The sequence below is a fragment of the Octodon degus genome, unplaced genomic scaffold (assembly GCF_000260255.1).
Source record: "Octodon degus isolate 3935 unplaced genomic scaffold, OctDeg1.0 scaffold00130, whole genome shotgun sequence".
Classification (NCBI taxonomy): Eukaryota; Metazoa; Chordata; class Mammalia; order Rodentia; family Octodontidae; genus Octodon; species Octodon degus.
The window spans coordinates 6,977,948-6,995,370 of NW_004524706.1; the positions used below are offsets into that span (position 1 = coordinate 6,977,948).

The 17,423-nt window shown below is 39.1% G+C and overlaps 1 protein-coding gene across 7 annotated transcripts in view; it reads left to right on the forward strand.

The window, feature by feature from the left end:
* Positions 1-17,423, forward strand: part of Macf1 (microtubule-actin crosslinking factor 1) — a 276,478-nt gene that overhangs the window by 122,183 nt on the left and 136,872 nt on the right. For 6 of the 7 annotated variants that reach the window (XM_023701119.1, XM_023701117.1, XM_023701115.1 and 3 more), the window contains exons 8-13: positions 2,834-8,197; positions 9,116-9,265; positions 12,846-13,061; positions 13,149-13,298; positions 14,350-14,583; positions 17,066-17,215. In XM_023701119.1, coding sequence (XP_023556887.1) covers positions 2,834-8,197; positions 9,116-9,265; positions 12,846-13,061; positions 13,149-13,298; positions 14,350-14,583; positions 17,066-17,215 — 6,264 coding nt within the window. The remainder of the gene's footprint in view (positions 1-2,833; positions 8,198-9,115; positions 9,266-12,845; positions 13,062-13,148; positions 13,299-14,349; positions 14,584-17,065; positions 17,216-17,423) is intronic. The other variant, XM_023701121.1, reaches the window with a different exon arrangement.

The window sequence follows — 17,423 nt, forward strand, 5'->3', positions numbered from 1 at the left end:
TACATGTGTCTTTGGGATATATATGTGTGTTTGCCTGCTTATTTCCTATGTTGTGAAGCAGTGGCCAGTATATGTGGGAAGGCCAAAATTTAAGCTCATGTCATCATTCAATTTGACCCAGATAATGCTCAAATGATGTTCAAACAAAATATACTATGACTCTTGTCCTTGGATATAAATTTGTACACACTAGAGCTGTAACAACTACAAAACAGAACAGCTCTGACTTGAAGGTATATTTTCAAAAAGCATGTGCTGGGAGAGCATTCTGTATGTAGGTGACCCACTTTGAATGGCTTTTTGCTTCACTGTATAAGAGTATGTGAAAAGTTTTAACAGTTGCTTGCTGAGAACATCTAGTTCTCATTTTGAAAGGTTAAAAAGGGTGGGGGGGCGGGGAGAGAAAGACAAGCTGCTGAGCACCACTACATTGAGCATGATGTGTCCCCTGTACTGTGTGCGTGTTTCATGTGAAGTATTGTTCTGATTAACTGACATCCTTGCTTACAAGTTTCACTAACCCTTTGGAGTTTAAGCACAAATGCACAAAGGGAAAAGAGGACGACCTGTTTGGGGTTCTTTTTTGCAAAAAAACAAACAGTCGCATGCTGGACGCTAACACCAAGCTTACACTGTGTGTATGATACAGCTGAGCTGCTCCATAAAGCTCTATCTCTTATCTGCCCAAGGCGTGCCTGCAACTCTGGTAAGTAGAAGCCTTTTATGTTTTCTTTCCTCCTCTCCCTCTGCTTTTAATGTTCCTGAATGCCCATCGGTTGCACTGTAAGTGATTTTTCTGGATTACTTCCCAGCTCAGTGCTGCCTGCTGATTCTCCAGTTATGAGTGTGTTGGGAGGAACAGTGTGGCCTTTTCTCTTTTGCTACACTCCAGGCTTTTTTTCAGTGTCAGCATTTCTGAGGCCCCATGAATCTCAAGGAAGTAGAATTTCTTATCCTAGTCCTTCCCTTTACCACGTTATCTGCTTCTGAGTAGGTCCTACACAGATTTTTCTAAAAGGAATTAGTCAGAATTCTCAGTTACTCATCAATTATCAGTTATTTCATTAAGCACATACAGTGAAATAGGAAAGTGGGCCAACTCTACTCTTGCCTAATTTGCTGTTATGCATTCTCATAGTATAAAGTCATTAAGTTTGAAATCCTTGGTGCATGTTTTTAACATTTGAGAGAAATTATTTTAAGTGATTTCTTACTATTTATTCATCTATATTTTATTCATCTAGTGTTTGTTGAACTTCAGGTTATGGATGATAAAAATGTACCTTAATGGGGCCTATTTCTCCCTGTAAGAGTTAAATAAGAGCTGGGGACATGGCTCAATATAGAGTGTTTGCTTAGTGTACATGAGATCCTGAGTTTAATCCCAATACTGGGGGGAAATAACTGAGAAAGTAACATACTCTGTACTTAGCAGAGAAAGTAGTATTGACCAGAAAGTCACACTGACAAAAGAGGGGCACACAAAGTCATCTAAAGAAAATGATGAACTGGATGCAGTGGCACATGTAATCCCAGCAATGAGGGGGGCTGAAGCAGAAGGACTGAAAATTCAAGTTTTACTTTCACAATTTAGTGAGACCCTATCTCAAAATTTTAAAAAAGGCTGGAAATGGAGTACAATGCTAGGGTTTGAACCCCCACCCCAACTACTGCAAAAAAGGAAAAGAAAGATAATGTCATGAACTCTAAATACCATATGTCTATTAGAGGCTTCAAAGTTTGAAATTGTAGGAGCTATTTCTAGTATTTATATTTACAAGGATAATTTTGAGATTATAAAAAGTTTACATTATTCACTGACCTTAGGACCTGATTCCTGTGTAAGTGATTCTTTGTTTCTATGGAGTTATGAAGAAGAAGCAGTATAGAGCACAAGATTTACAGTCTTATCTTGGCTTTTGTCTTAGTTTATGTCCCTGAGTTTTGTGACCTTGGTCAAATTATTTAACTTTCTATACCTCATTTACTTATCTGCAAATTAAAGATTCCAAGTTGTTCTCATAGCATTGTTATGTGGACTAAATATTAGCCCTCAAAAAACCTAATTGTAAGTGGTAGCTATCACAATGGTGGTTGTACTATCCATTCTTGCCTAGACCAGAGGAAAAGTTGCTAGTGGTTCAAGAAGTAAGGGTTCCTAGTCTGTTCCATCCTTGACTTGTTCCTTCTGAAGATCTTGAACTATTTTAACTCAGAGCCATTTCTTTCAGGAAAGCTAGTATAGGCCATCAAGAATATGGTTATCCCAGCTGACAGTTGCTTAAATAGTATTCACTGGCCCATTTACTGGGATGTCCAGCTATTTTGTGTCCTTTGGGCTCCTTAACTCTCTCATCTCATCCTGTGGAGCCATCCTGTTATGCTATCAGCAATGAAGTGCTACTTCCAGAGCATTCTGCATGGGTTGCAACACTGAGAAGTTGTTATATGGGGTTGAATTCTGACTTTTTGAGAACTGGTATGTGTATGTGGTGTGGTGGCTTACTTTTAGAAATAGCTGGCCTCTCACTTCCACTGCTTGCCACTTTGTAGTGCTTGTTATTTAGATATGCTTAATACCATGTATCATCTCTCAAAAGTAATCTCCAAATTTATAGTCTTCATAAACATTCTGCAGTTTCAAAAACATTGTTAGCATTAACACTGCCAGGCTTGCTATAGAATATTTCCTATGTGTTAGAACATATCCCAGTTTGCATTTTTCTTGTGATCAAAATTTTATTTATTGTAGTTCTTTGAATGATTGATTCCTTATAGCGGTTGTGCTTCATCATTGGCTCTGATTCTTTTTTCTTTCTTCTTTTTTCTCCAGGGTTGCAGAGCAGTTGCTGGAGTGATTGACCTAGGCACAGTGGAGGTATTTCCCATCTTCAGAGCCATGCAAAAGGGCCTCATTGACCAAGACACAGGCCTTGTGCTTCTGGAGTCCCAGGTTATCATGTCTGGCCTCATTGCACCTGAGACCAGTGAAACACTCTCTTTGGAGGAGGGCCTAGCCAGAAACCTGATTGATCCGCAGCTGTACCAGCAGCTGTTGGAGCTCCAGGAGACCCTGTTCTTAATAAGCAGTCATACTGAAAGCAGAGGCCCTCTTTCTGTGGTGGAAGCAATTGAAAAAAGAATGATCAGTGAGAGAGTTGGACTGAAAGTCTTAGAAGCTCACCTGGCAACTGGAGGTTTCAGTCCCTCTCCAAGTGAGGAGTGTATTGACCTGGAGGAGGCTTTTCATCAAGGCCTCATTTCTACTTGGCTTCATTCATTGATGGAGTCTCACCTGAGGTCATCTAAGAATTTGATAGACCCCAGCACGGCTGAGAAAATCAGTTTGTTGGATCTGACCCAGAGATGTATCATCCATAAGGAATCAGGATTGAGATTACTACCTGTGAAGCAGTTGGCAGGGGGAATGGTGAGCTTGAAATCAGGCCAAAAGGTTAGCATTTTCCGTGCAGTTCAGGAAGGGTTAATAGATAGGCAAGTCACCGTCCGGCTATTGGAAGCTCAGCTTTTTGCTGGTGGCATAGTAGATCCAAGAACAGGACATAGACTTACAATTCAAGAAGCTGTAAGACATAATCTGATCGACCAAGATATGGCCTGTGCTCTTTTCATAAGGCAGCTTCAGACAGGAGGCATCATTGATACTGTCACTGGACAGCGCATGACAATAGATGAAGCAGTGAGGAATGATCTAGTAGCTCCTAAGATTGCTCTTGTGATTCTAGAATCCCTCTGGTCATTCATGGGATTGTTACAGCCTGATTCTGGGGAGATCCTCCCAATTATAGATGCCCTTGAACAAGGAATTGTGTCTAGTGAACTAGTACATAATATCCTTAGTAATCGACAGCATATTAAGACTCTGTTTCTACCAGCAACTACAGAGATTTGGTCCTGGCAAAAGGCAGTAGAAAATGGTATCTTGGATGAAGAGCTCGCCAATAACTTAAAATCAATTTGTATACCTGATGTGCTGCCCAACGTGCAATTATCAGGCAAATGCAGCTTGAGCATTACTTCTAGAACAGCAGCTGTACCATGCAGCACAGGCCAAAGTGAGGGCACAGCAAGCCTTGATGAGGAGCTGCTGTTTCACCTGATGACTCACAGCTACATTAATGTGCAGAATGGACAGAGGCTGCTGCTTTTAGATCAAGAGCTGATGGAGACTCTAACATCCAGAGGTGACTATCAAGTAAGTCCTCCAGAAATGTTTGGAATTAGCCATCAAAGACCCAATGAAGAAGCGCAAGAACCAGTAAGTAAGAACATCACAGAAACTTTTAGTGATGCGCTTACAGTGATACCATGTGAACTCCAGTTTTCTTCTCAGAACAAAGAACATCCCAGTCAGCAAGACTGCTCTGAAGCAAAAGGTGAAAAGACTGATATAGGAACAGAAAATTTTTCTGTAGAGAATACTGAGAAGCATCTGTTGGTAGGAGAACAAAATGTGGTTAATGCAAATCTTGACACTTTGAAAGTTATAAATAAAGTCAAGTCAGAGTTGCAAAGGCAGTTGTCAGGTAATGAAAAGGAAGCCCAAACAGAAATGTCTACCAGAGAGAATGACACCAGAGGATTCCTCCTTGTGGTACCTGCTGAAGAAGGGGCCTTCGCTGGCAAAGATCTTTTTTCTTTTGAAACATCAGAGAAAGAATGGCAAGCTCTCAGGAAACCTTCTCTTATAAGTCAGAAAGAAAAAGCAGAGATTTTTAATGTTGAACACACTCCCCATGAAATGGAAAGACCACTCATAAATTCCCAAAGCAAAATGTCACAATTTCAGGTAGAAAAATCTCCAGGTTTAAAATCAAAATTAAAGTCAGAAAATGATAGGAATATTCATTCTTTGGATGAAGAGGTGTTACATAAAATGCACTTGGCTAGGGATGGTAGTAAACAAAGCCAAGAAGGACGAAACATTGCAGATGGTAATAGGGTGTTAGAACAGGTAGAAACAGAAGATAATGGCAGTGAAACTTCCCTGTTGTGTGGTCAGTCTTCAGAATTGCTTGAAGATGCTACTTTGAATATATTATGTGCACAACTACTAGATGGAGGTATCATTCACGAAGACACAGGTCAGAAGCTCTTATTAAATGAAGCAGTAGCCCAAGGCATCGTGCCCAGCCACACTGCTGTGAAACTTATGGGAAAACTGAACATGTTTCGGGGCTTCTTTGACTCTCAGACTTGTGAGTCTTTGACAGCTGAGGAAGTCATTGATGAAGGTCTAATGGATGAGAAATTATTGCAAAAAGTCCTCATGACAGACAAGGCTATCAGTGGTGTCTTAGACCCCCGGACCCACACCCTGTGCTCTGTAAATGATGCAGTAGCAATTGGCCTTCTTGACAAGGAAACAGCCAGCCAAATTTTAGAGGGGCAGGTGGTGACTGGTGGAATTGTTGACCTAAAACGAGGCAAAAGAATTTCAGTAACTCTGGCTTCAAATCTTGGCTTGGTAAATGTTACTAATCAGACAGAGCTTATAAATCTGGAGAAAGCCTCCAAAGGCAAAAGCACTGAAAAAGCAGTTAGAGAGAGATTAATCAGTCTACAAATGGAAACAACAGGATTTGTGGACCCTGACAGCAAAGCCCCTTTAACAGTTGTACAGTCCATTGATAGAGGTCTTTTGAAAAAAGAGGAGGCCATTCATTTGTTAACTAAGCAAGTGATAGATGGAGGTATTATTCACCATACATCTGGGATAAGACTGTCTGTGGATAATGCCTGTAAACATGGCTTGATTGGTAAAGATCTAGCCAAACAACTCAAAAAAGTTGAGAATGTAAATCTCCATCAGTTTTTTCATCCTGAAACAAAGGAAATAGTTCCTTTCCTTGAAGCCATAAAATTAGATCTTGTTGCCCCAGACTTTAAAAAAGAAATACAAGAAATTCAGACCTTTAGTGAAAACTTTGTAGATCTCATTTCCAGCCAGAGATTGACCTTAGCAGAAGCTAACAAAGAAGAACTGTTAACTAATAAAGCAATATTATCTTCAAGAATGATGCCTGGGGTTGTAGATCCTGAGAATTACAGAATTGTTCCATACTCAGAATTGGTAAAGAAATGTAAGATTGATATTGAATCTGGACAGAGATACCTGGAAGTAATTCCCTTCTCTGACATTAAAGATGAGATGAGTGACAAAGTACTTTCATTGTCTGAAGCAATTCATCTAGGAAAGGTAGACTTCATCTCTGCGTTGAAGGTTTTGGAAGCACAGGCAAATACTGGTGGAATCATAGATACAGCCACAGGAAGAAAAGTGACATTGGCATCAGCTTTGGAACAGAAATTGGTGGATGAGAACATGGCGAGCATTATTGCATCTCATCAAATGTTAAGTGGAGGAATTGTTGATATATTTAGTGATAAGAGAGTGACTCTAATGGAAGCTGTTAAGAAAGGATTTATCAGCCCTAAACTAGCAACTGTGATCCAAGCAGATACTGTGAAATCTGGTGATCGCACAGCTCTTATCAAAGAGCAAGATGGAATTCAAATATGTGAATTAAAAGATGAATTTCTAAGAAAGGAGAAGTTAATTGCTTATAATCAGACTGCCAAAATGAGTTGTGATAAAGGAGAAAAGACATTACTTGTACAAGAAAAGTTTAAAGGAGAAGTTTCCAATGAGAAGCAGGCAAAAGAGAAGAGAAAAATTTCTGAATTGGAGGACAGGGATGGTGAAAAAGGGAAAGCTTCTGCAGATATTACAGGATCTGTGAGTGTTATAATTCCTACTGACATTAACAGGAAGTCCTCAAGTCAAGATACAGTGTCACATCCTCACTCTGAAGTTTCTGATATTAAACTCACATTGGCTAGAAATAGCAGGGGAAGTACTACAAATGTAGAGCAGGAAAAAGTAATGCCACCAGTAGAAGTAATCGCTCATATGACACAGTCTACTTCAGATCTGGAAGCTGAAGAAGCAATGGAATATCAAGAGGAAATTATTTCAGAAGTACAAGAGTCTAATCGCAAACCACCCGGCACATTTTTCAGTGAGCAATCAATAAATACTAGGGAGAAAAGCAAGAGAGAAAAAAAGGAGGTGATTGTAAAGAAAAGTTCCAGCACATCCAGACCAACAGTTCTTTCTGAAAAAAAGTTGACCCAGAAAACTCGTGGTAGAGATGAGTGTGACTCCAATGTAAAGAGTCTGTCTATGGAAATGATCAAAGGTGAAAAGGGGGAGGAAGCTGGTAAAGATATGGAACTCTGTGATACTTGTACAACCGAAGATTTTTTCTCCCAAATGATATCCAAAGGAATTTCTGTAAGAAATCCAGATACTTTAACATTCTTTACCTCTACACAAATCAGTGAAAAGGAAGGAAAAAATGTAAGTCTCAGCTCAACTTTTAAAACAGGAGAAAATTTATCTCAAAAAATTTCTAGTGGGATCCAGAGTGAGCTATTCTCTTCTCCAAGAACTGAAGGATCACACAACCAGCAATTAGTTGGAAAACTTCAAATTACAGATACATTACAAATGTCAAGAGTAGACAAGATTGTCCAAGGAAGTACCAAACAGGAAATCAACTTTTACCAAGGATCCTGTATTACCTCTGAGACCAAGGAAGCCAAAGATCTGATTTTCCCATCTAAAGAACCTAAAGAAAAGTCAGACCAACAAGTATCTTTTGATTCAACAAGCACTCTTAAATTAGAAAAAGCAGTTTATAGAATAGATCCAAAAGAAGTCAGTTATCTAGAATCATCAGACAGGAAAGACCTTCATTATCAGGAGAGCAAACATGATCCTGAACTTTGTGAAATTCTCAAATCTAAAATAACAGCTCAGGAAACAAATGGAGAGAAATTTCGAGAAGGGAGCCCTATAGTGACAGGTCTAGAAGCAGGGTCCCTTGAAGCCATAGTGACACAGAAAGTTCCCAGAGTCTTGGTCTCACTTCTTCCAGAGAAGGATGTGTCAGGAAAAGAGAGTACAGGGCAACAGGATGTCGTCATTACTCTTACTGTTCCGGAAACCAATGAAGAAACGGCAGTTCCCCTGACGTCATGCTCTATAGTGACGATGGGTGGGAATAAACCACAGGAAAAGCTCAGTGAGCAAACTCCATTCATGGCTGCACCTGAGGGAAAGGGAAAGAAGAGTGGAAGTGTACATCCGGAACCCTTGAGAGCAACTCAAGTAAGTCTCCTAGGAGTATGTTTATATTTTTAAAAAAATATAAGTAGTTTAACACTAAAGCTCTTAACTGGATAGATAATTGGCATATGAATTTATTCACTGTAAAGCACTAGATAATTCTTTAAGATAAAATTTATCATGATCTGTTTATATGTAATTATTAGAATATTAGGTATTCACTGATTCTGAATATGTTTTTGAAATTTTCAGGGTTTTGTTTGTTTGTTTGAGTCAGGGTCTTTCTATGTAGTTCAGTTCTATCCTTAAATTCACTATGTAGCTCAGGCTTCCTTCAAATTCACCATGATCCTCCTTCCTCTCAAGTGCTAGGATTACAGGCATGCGCTACCACACCTGGAGAAATTTGCAGGTTTTTTAGTATGTCTGTATTTTAGGGTATTCATGATTAATCCCAGGGCTTGCTAGGAAGTGCATTACAACTGAGCTACATCCTCAGCCTAGGAGGATGTTTGTTGGGGTTTTTTGGTTGTGGTTTTTTTTTTTTTTTTTTTTTTTTTTGTTTGTTTGTTTTAATGCATTTGGTACAGGGTCTCACTATGCAGTTCGAACTCACAGTGATCCTCCTGTTTCAGCCTCTTCAGCACTGGGATTACTGGCGCCTGGGGTGGGGCCGGCATGGCATGTGGTACCAGGGGTCAAACCTGGGTCCTTATACTTGCCTGGGCAGGGGCTTAGACCACTGAACTATCTCTGTGGCCCAAGCCTAGAAGTTTTAAATTAGACACTAACATGATGCTAATTTGAAATACTGGGATGATCCTAATTGAACTCAAAAAACTTTTGGAAATGGTGCTAAACTGATACTTATTAATTAATAATTATGAACTTCCACTCTGAGGAAATTAATAAAATGAGTTGTCTAATGCTGCACTGAAAGTTTTCTTTTTGACTCCATAGAATGTGTTTAACCGGCAGCTCTGTTTAGAACATGATGAAAAACTGGTGTCCTATTTGTCTTTGTTACGGGACATTGAAATGAGGACCAAACAAATTCAACCTTTGGAACTTAACCTGGCAGAATTACAGGACCTGGTGAGTCAGGCAAAGGTAAGTTCCTAGACTTCCACCAGGCCTGCTGGCTTCAAGTTAGCTGCCCCTGTATTTCTTGGAGCTTCCAAGGCTTTAAAAAAGATGCCTAATTCTCCATTCCAGGGTAAGCAGTCTCAGACTCTTATTAGGTATCATGGGACTAGCTTTGATCAGACCAGACAAGATGTGCAATGGACAAACTTGAATAAACTTTGGTCAGACATTTATCTATATGGTGGATTGATGATATAAGGTCAAAGGCAGAGCCATTGGTTAGAAAATTGTAAAATTGAAGCAAAATATGTTCAGGGTGTAAAATAATAGATTAAATGTATGAATCTATTTCTGCTGTTTTCCCAGAGCTTCAGTAAGCTATCAGGAAAAATGTATATTCTTAAATGTACAGACTCACAAAGAAGAAGAGGAGAAAACATTAAGTTTTTATTTATGTATTTATTTTTTGAGACAGGGTCTTGCTATGCCATTCAAGCTTGCCTTGAACTCACCTTGTAGGCACGCTCCTCAATCTCCTTCCTCAGTTCCCAAGAGCTGGGATTAGAGGCATGCACCACCATACGCAGCAACAGTAAAATTTTAGAAATCAGAAAGCAGACTGGAGAAAGCCCAGTCTTAAACTTGCATTGACGGAAGCTAAAAAACAACCTAATTTATACCACAGAACTCCTCAGAACCATTCCTTTCTGCTAGCCCCAGAAAGCAGAGATAATCATGAATGTGAAAACATGATTATAATTGGTTGAAAGTCTGCTTCTAAAGCAATTGAATCCTCAGACTTCCAGTTTATTTTACATAGCCTAGCAATTGTGTATGCCCTGCTCTCCAACAGAAAACTAAAGGATTATCCTCTGAGGAAGGTAATCTAACGTGTCTTAGAATAGGCATATAGCCATAACTAAAGGTAAGAATTTCAGGGTGAAATCAATAGGGCGGTCCCCCTACCCTCAACTTTGATGGCTACAGGGATATAACTAGTGTTATCGGTGAGCAGTTTCCCAGTTGCGTGGCTCACCACCATCACCCTTAGCGAAAACTACAGTGTGCGTATAGATGTAATCAGCTTTTTAGGTCATTACTTTCAAATGTGAACATATAGAAAGTTTCTGATATAAAAGATAGACTAAAAACGATAGAAACTCTGCAGGAAGAAAACCTTTTAGAAGCACCAACAGAAAACAAATCTAAGACTGTTCTTTATTGATATGAGGTAAATATCTATTCCCAAGCACGTTTTATTCTTTTTGAGACATGATTTCACTCTGGAATTCACACTGACCTTGAACTCACTTTAGCCCACACTGGCCCCAAACTCAACAGTGATCCTGCTGCAGGCTCCTCGTGAGTGATGAGATTACAGGTGTGTGCTACCATTTTGTTTGGTTTGGTTTGCATTTTTGAGACAGGATATCCCTATGTAATTCCGGCTGGCCTTGAATTCTCTGTGTAGCCCAGGCTGGCCTCCAACTCACAGCAGTCCTGCTGCCTTAGCTTCTGGAGTACAGAGATAACAAGCATTCTAAACCATTCCTGGCTTGAGTTATAATGGTTTTATGTTTTGTCTCCACAAATCAGTATCTGTACATTTTTGGTAAAAAAATTTTTTTTTGTTTCTTACTACTAAATACACAGCCTTTTATTTTCTTGAGGTTTAGAGTTGAGTTTCTGTGGTTTTATTATATAAAGATGAAAGGTTAGTAGGCAACCTAAAAATATTAACATTATATCAATGCTTAATAAACTATACAAAAAAGACAGTGAGACAAACATGTGTTATTTATAGAACTGTGCATCATTCAAGCCAAATCCTTGTAGAGAGAATTCCTGGCGTGATCTCATTTATCTGTGAGAGCACAGAACAGTCCTTGGTGAGACACACACATTCATTTACTTGTCCAGCACGATCACACTTTCACTTTCTGATTGTTTCCTTTCCTATGAATGTGTATGTCTAGATGTCTGCTTCTTAGAGCAGATAATTTACCTTCCTTATTCACCAGCCATTGGCAGAGGCCTGGGACCAGGAAGAAGAATGATCTACCCATTCCCTGGAGAGGGTTTCCTGGTGGCCCTCTTCCATCGTCTTATCTGGAATCAGATAACTTTCTATAGCCTCTTCTTTTTTTCACATCTTCCTGAAGCAGAGTTTCCACAAACTCGACTATTCCTCAGAAGAAATCTGGGGTTTTTTTGTTTGTTTGTTTGTTTGTTTTCTTTTTTCTTTTTTTTTCTTTTTTTTTTTTTTGCGGAACCGGGGATTGAATTTAGGACCTTGCAAGCGCTTATTCCACTGAGCCATCTCCCCGGCCCCTGTTTGTTTGTTTTCTTTTTTCATTTGTGTATTTGATACAGTGTATCACTACACAGATCAGACTCATGGTGATCCTCCTGTTTTCAGCCTCCCCCGTGCTGGGGCTACAGGCGTGCAACACCATGCCCAGACTCTGTCACTGGCTCAGCATGCCCCAGCGGTGGGGCTGACAAAGCACGTGGGACTGAAAATTGAACCCTGGCCCTGAGCTTGCCAAAGCAGGTGCTTAGTCTGCTGAGTTATCTTGCTGGCCCAGAAATCTATTATTAATGATAATCTCCATGGGGACTGACTCCAGCTGTCCAACACTTGTCCATTCGAGAAGTAAACCATCTTTCCTCTCTTCTGGCTTTGCAGCAAGGTCTCTTGTAGAAATCCTCCTGCTTCAGCCTCCTGAATGCTGGGATTACAGTTGTGTACCACCATGCATGGCCCAAAGGAATGTTTTGAATGGGTTTTTCAGCTGAGAGAAGAAAACATTTTTTTTTAATGGGGAGAGAACTTGAATGTAGAGGAGAGAGAAAGTGAAAACTGATAGAGTCAGGTTCCTGAGGACATAGAAAAGCCGCCTTGAGAGGTAGGAAGAGATGCTGTTTTATTGAAGTTGAGGACTCAGAGCTATCAAAGGATAAGAATTACAATGATGACAGACAGGTTTACCAGTCCCCTCAATGTACAGAGTATGGTCTTGGGTAGATGACTGATTGGGAAGTGAGGTTATAACAAGCTGCTCCATAGTTAATTTCTGGCTTCTCTGTTGGAGACCAGAATATAGATCAGCTGATAAGGAAGGCTTTTGGGGATATCTTCATATTCTTTGGTTCTGTCTCCTGTGGTAAAGAACAGAAGAGTTATTATTTTAGTTAACTTATTTTGCAACACACTAATTATGCATATCAGCTCCTGGGAGAGAAAAATATACCACTGTCAGCAAGGCAGCAAGTTGTACTGGAGGATACACACTGCACAAAATCTGAAGACCTCAATCCAAGTTGTGGCTCCAACTAGGTGGGCTCATGTACACACACCAAAAAAAAGTATTGTTAATTGCGGAAGTATCTCTTTTGTAAACCCAGAATTATAACATCTGTCCTGCTGACCTCATGAATTAATGATTGTGAGAGTCATTTAACTGATGAACATACATAAAAACATTTTCTAAGCCCTGAATTTCTGTATAATCATGAGGCAAGAGACATGTGTTTACAACTGATTCCTAGATGGCAAAATGCTGGCTTTAATTTTGAAAATAACTCCAATCTGTCCCCTCAGGTATTAGACAGGGAGCTACAGGACCTGTCCATTTTGGTGAGTCAGGAATTGGAGTGTGTAAATGATATTATTGTCAGCCAGCCTCAAGAAGTCCCTGCTCAGCTGTTGAAGGCTCTAGAAAAAGATGCCAAGAATCTTCAGAAGTCTCTCAGCTCTGTGAGTAATACTTGGAGTACCACTCTGCTCCATCTCCAGAATGCTATGGAAGTAAAAAAGGTAATAGCCTATTTTTATTCATAAAAGCTCTTAAAACTTAGGCAGACCTGGAGAGTTTTCTAACCTGACTTGCTGTTTATTTTTTAGACCACAGTATTAAATCAGCACACACAGCTAGAAGGCAAACTTCAAGATATGAGAGCCTGGATTGGCAATACCAGTGTTATTCTGAACAACAAAGAATGTGACAATGAAACAGATGTCAACAGCCTGAGTCATTCTCTCCAGCAGTATAAAGTAAACTCTCCACTCATTCCCAAGCATGTTTTGTCCTTTGAGTTATAAGTTTTATTTTTGTTCTAGAAAACTAGAATCTATGCTTATCATTTGTAGTCTGATTTTCCATCTCAGTGAAGAGGAGGAGAGAATACTTCTAGTTTGTTCTACACCTTTATGTTCGCAGATATTTGTTTTTATTGGATAATAATAACTATTATAAAATTATTTTTTATAACAGTTGAGGATCACTAAATGTTTATGAGGAAATTACATGATTTTTGTTATCTAAAAACAGATGACTTGATTGTTTGGACAGTTTTTGCTACTTTAAGGAAACAGTAACTATTTTATAAGAAAATCTGACTATTTCATAGATTAAGAGTATGCAAAAGCATTTGTTTACTTTAAAAATCAAATGTTAGATATTTTCTTTTTTAAAAAATTAATTTATTTGTGTGTGTGTGTGTGTGTGTGTGTGGCCAGCTCAGCCCACCAGGGGGCGGGGCTGGCTGGCATGTGTTGCTGGGGGATTGAACCGCGTCCATTTGCTTAGCTTAGTTTGTTCTAGGTAGGTGCTTTAGACCACTGAGCCATCTCACCAGCCCCGTTAGATATTTTCTTAGTAGTAACGTATCAGTAATTCTCTGCTGCACAAATACAAGTAGATACCTAGACCTAGGAAAGTACAATGAGACAAAATACATCTTAGACCAAAAATTCATGCTATAATTTCTAAAACTTAAAAAAAAAGATTAGCAGTAATACAATTCTGTTAGCACAAATAATTGAAAACTCACAACATTTGGAAATCAAGGTCTAGCAAACAAAACTTAATTGTATTTATTATATGTACTGCTGAAGCAAACACTCTTAATTTATTTATGATAAATTTGAAAAGGCCAAAAGTGAAAAGAAATGCTAATTTGGCCCTAGGATCATCAGTGCCAATTATAAAAATAAAGGATGTTAGCCTCATTTTCTTGATTCTTTGATTAGAATCAATAGCTTTTTCATGGGAAGGGAAATTAAAATTTTCTTTTTCTTTTTTTTCCTTCCATACTGACCTTAGGATTTGAAACAGCCCATGGCTGAAAGGAAATCTCAGCTGGATGCTCTTGCTTTTGACATTCAAGTCTTTATCTCTGAGTATGCACAGGACTTGTCCCCTCAGCAGAATCGGCAGATGCTGAGGCTCCTGAATGAATTGCAGAAGTCCTTCCAGGACCTTGTAGACTGGATTACAGCTCAGAGGGATGCCTTGCAGGGCCGCCTTCAACAAATACAGCAGAAAGCTCAGCTTAAGGTCAGACTGAACCAACACCTGGGCTCTTTTGTCTTTTGGGATATCTTCTGTTTTGGGGTTTTCTGGTCAGCTTCCATGTACAGCCGAAATTTCGTATCATTCAGGCCAGTATGGTTCTGGCCCAAAAGGAAGATTTCCTGGCTGTTTTTTTCTTTCTTTCTTTCTTTCTTTCTTTCTTTCTTTCTTTCTTTCTTTCTTTCTTTCTTTCTTTTTCTTTTTTTTTCTGGAACTGGGGATTGTACTCAGGCCCTTGTGCTTACCAGGGAAGTGCTTATTCTACTGAGCCATCTCCCCAACCCCCTGGCTGTTTTTCTTGCCATGTTTTTGGTTTTGTGTTTGTGTAAGAATATATGTGTGTTCATGTGCGATTGTATATGCAAGTGTTTTTCATTTTCATCAGGCTGTACCCTCACTGTGTCTTTGAAAGGAAAATAATAGCAAGCGCCTTTCTTCACTCTGAAGGGCTGTAAACAGCAACAAGATACTAACTCATGCCAAGAATAGTTCTGAAAATCAGTTTTGGTCTGGAGCTGTTGACATAAGATTTCTTGATAATCTTCAAACTGCTAACAAGGACATTTTTTTTAGAATGATAATAATTAATAGTTTGTAAATAATTATTTTTTTAGCAACTTTCTCATAGTATAGTTCCCAGTACTTAGTCATGGAAAGCAGTGTATGGAATCAGGGATAATACAACTTTTTAAAAACTCTGATAACCTTCCTAGTATCTTCTATCATAACAAATTCAGATTCAGCATAGATACATTAGTAAGAATATCATAACCTTAGAATACCCAGAATGGTGTTTCACCCTCTTCTGCTATTTGAATAGTAAGTTGACATACAGTAAAAGAATGTGAGAATTGTCATCACCAGCAATTCTGTCTCAGAGATTCCTCTATGAAACCCTGTGTAAAATATGATTGCACTTTTGAGTCAGTCTGAAAGGAAATTAGGTTAGTCAGTATAATGTGTCCCCGGCTACTGGTCAGACGTTTGAACTATATTGAAATTGAGATAAAATCCTAATGAAATGCTTTCAGTTACCTTCCAAATGTGAACATGCATAATGCCCAGTTGAATAATTTACATATCATTGTGTTTATGTGAGATGCTTAATGAATATTAAGTGGAACTTAATGAAGTAGACTGGTCTCAGTTACCTAAAATCTAGCCCAGATCCAGAGTAGGCCTCTGAGCTTTAGCAAAAAAAAAGGACTGCATGTGAATATTTTCCCTGAGCACGAAATTAATTCCACAATGTTTATTAACCTTGTTAGTGTCAGAAATGCTCTGCTTCTCTCTATATTTACTCTGAATGCATGTGTATGTTTCTGTGTTAACTTGTTTGCTTTGCTTTTTTCAGATTCAGTCTGCACTCAATCCTAACCTATGAAGATCCTGTTTTACAGCTGAAGAGCTCTTAGGAGTTCTCTTCCAGAGCCTTCTATTTGTCCTAAAGAGGGGGAGAGAGGGGCTAAATTGGGCACCTGTTTGTAAGTGCAGGTGACTAAAACACCATCACAAGGCAGAAACTGGTAGAAAATGGTTTTAGAAGGATGTCAGGAGAACACATCATGCTCAATTGCTCAATTAGGTGCTTCAGTGTCATGTAGCTAAAATGAGGCTGGGGAAAGGCTTAGGCACAGAAACATATTCCATCTCTCTCCTGGGGCCTGCCTTTTTCTATGATACCAGTATAGCCACCTCAAGAACTGAACCAGTGGCTTTTCTTGAGCAAGAAGAAAATAGCCAAGTCAAGCACTTTTTTTTTTTTTTTTTTTTTTTTTTGTCTTTTTGAGACAGGGTCTCACTGTGCAGTTCAGGCGGGCCTTGTGCTCACTTTGTACCCCAGGCTGGTTTCAGACTTGGAGCAATCCTCCCTCAGCCTCCTGAGTGCTAGAATTACAGGTGTACACCACCATGCCCAGCTAAGTCAAGCGTTTCATGCCTGGCATATAATCATTCTTTTTGTGTGTGTCCTTGTGGGCATTTGGCTTATAATGTCTACTTAATTAATAAGCTCTATTAAGTTATGAATTATTCAGGTCCTTGATTCCTTTTTCATTCCAATTCTAGTTTTCCATATTTTGGCTTTAACATATGGTAAATCATCTGGTTCCAGAGAAGAAATTAATGAGAATCTCTAATTTACTCTCATTACCACCATCAAGATTTTCAGTATTTTCCACTTCCAAAGATAGTAATAGCAAGCAGAGGAGAGGAGCTTCCAGACCCAAACTTTAAAAGTACTCTTTTCTAAAACTGCCTGTTTGTTGTCCCATCTAATGGCCTAGATCAATAGGCTGCCCAAGTAAGGGGAGCTTCCTGAATATGATTTCTGTGCCTTTTCCTGTTCTAGTCTTCTACCAACATTTCCATCCTTAAGATATAATTTTGTTTTACATTTCAGGGAGTTATACATATATGTAAATTGATAGTTTTTAATAGTCTCTTAACTCCTTTGCATTTTACATAGACTCTGCAGAAACAACAAAATACTTGTCATCAGAAACTAGAGGATCTATGCACCTGGGTAGGACAGGCAGAAAGAACACTGGTGAGCCACCAGGGCAGAGCCTTCCAGGAGGGTCTTTCTTCTTTGCAGAAAAACCAAAGCGACTTGAAGGTTAGTGTGAGTTATTCAGTTTTTCATTCCTTCAGCAAATATGTATAAAGGCTTGCATTGTCCCAATATCAGGGATAAACAAACATCATCCCTACCTTCATGAAGCTCCAAGTCTGGTGAGGAAGACAGAAAACTACATAGGTTATCATAAAAGTGAATCTAATGAATGTGGTATCTAGAAATTTTATGAAAACACATAACATAGATA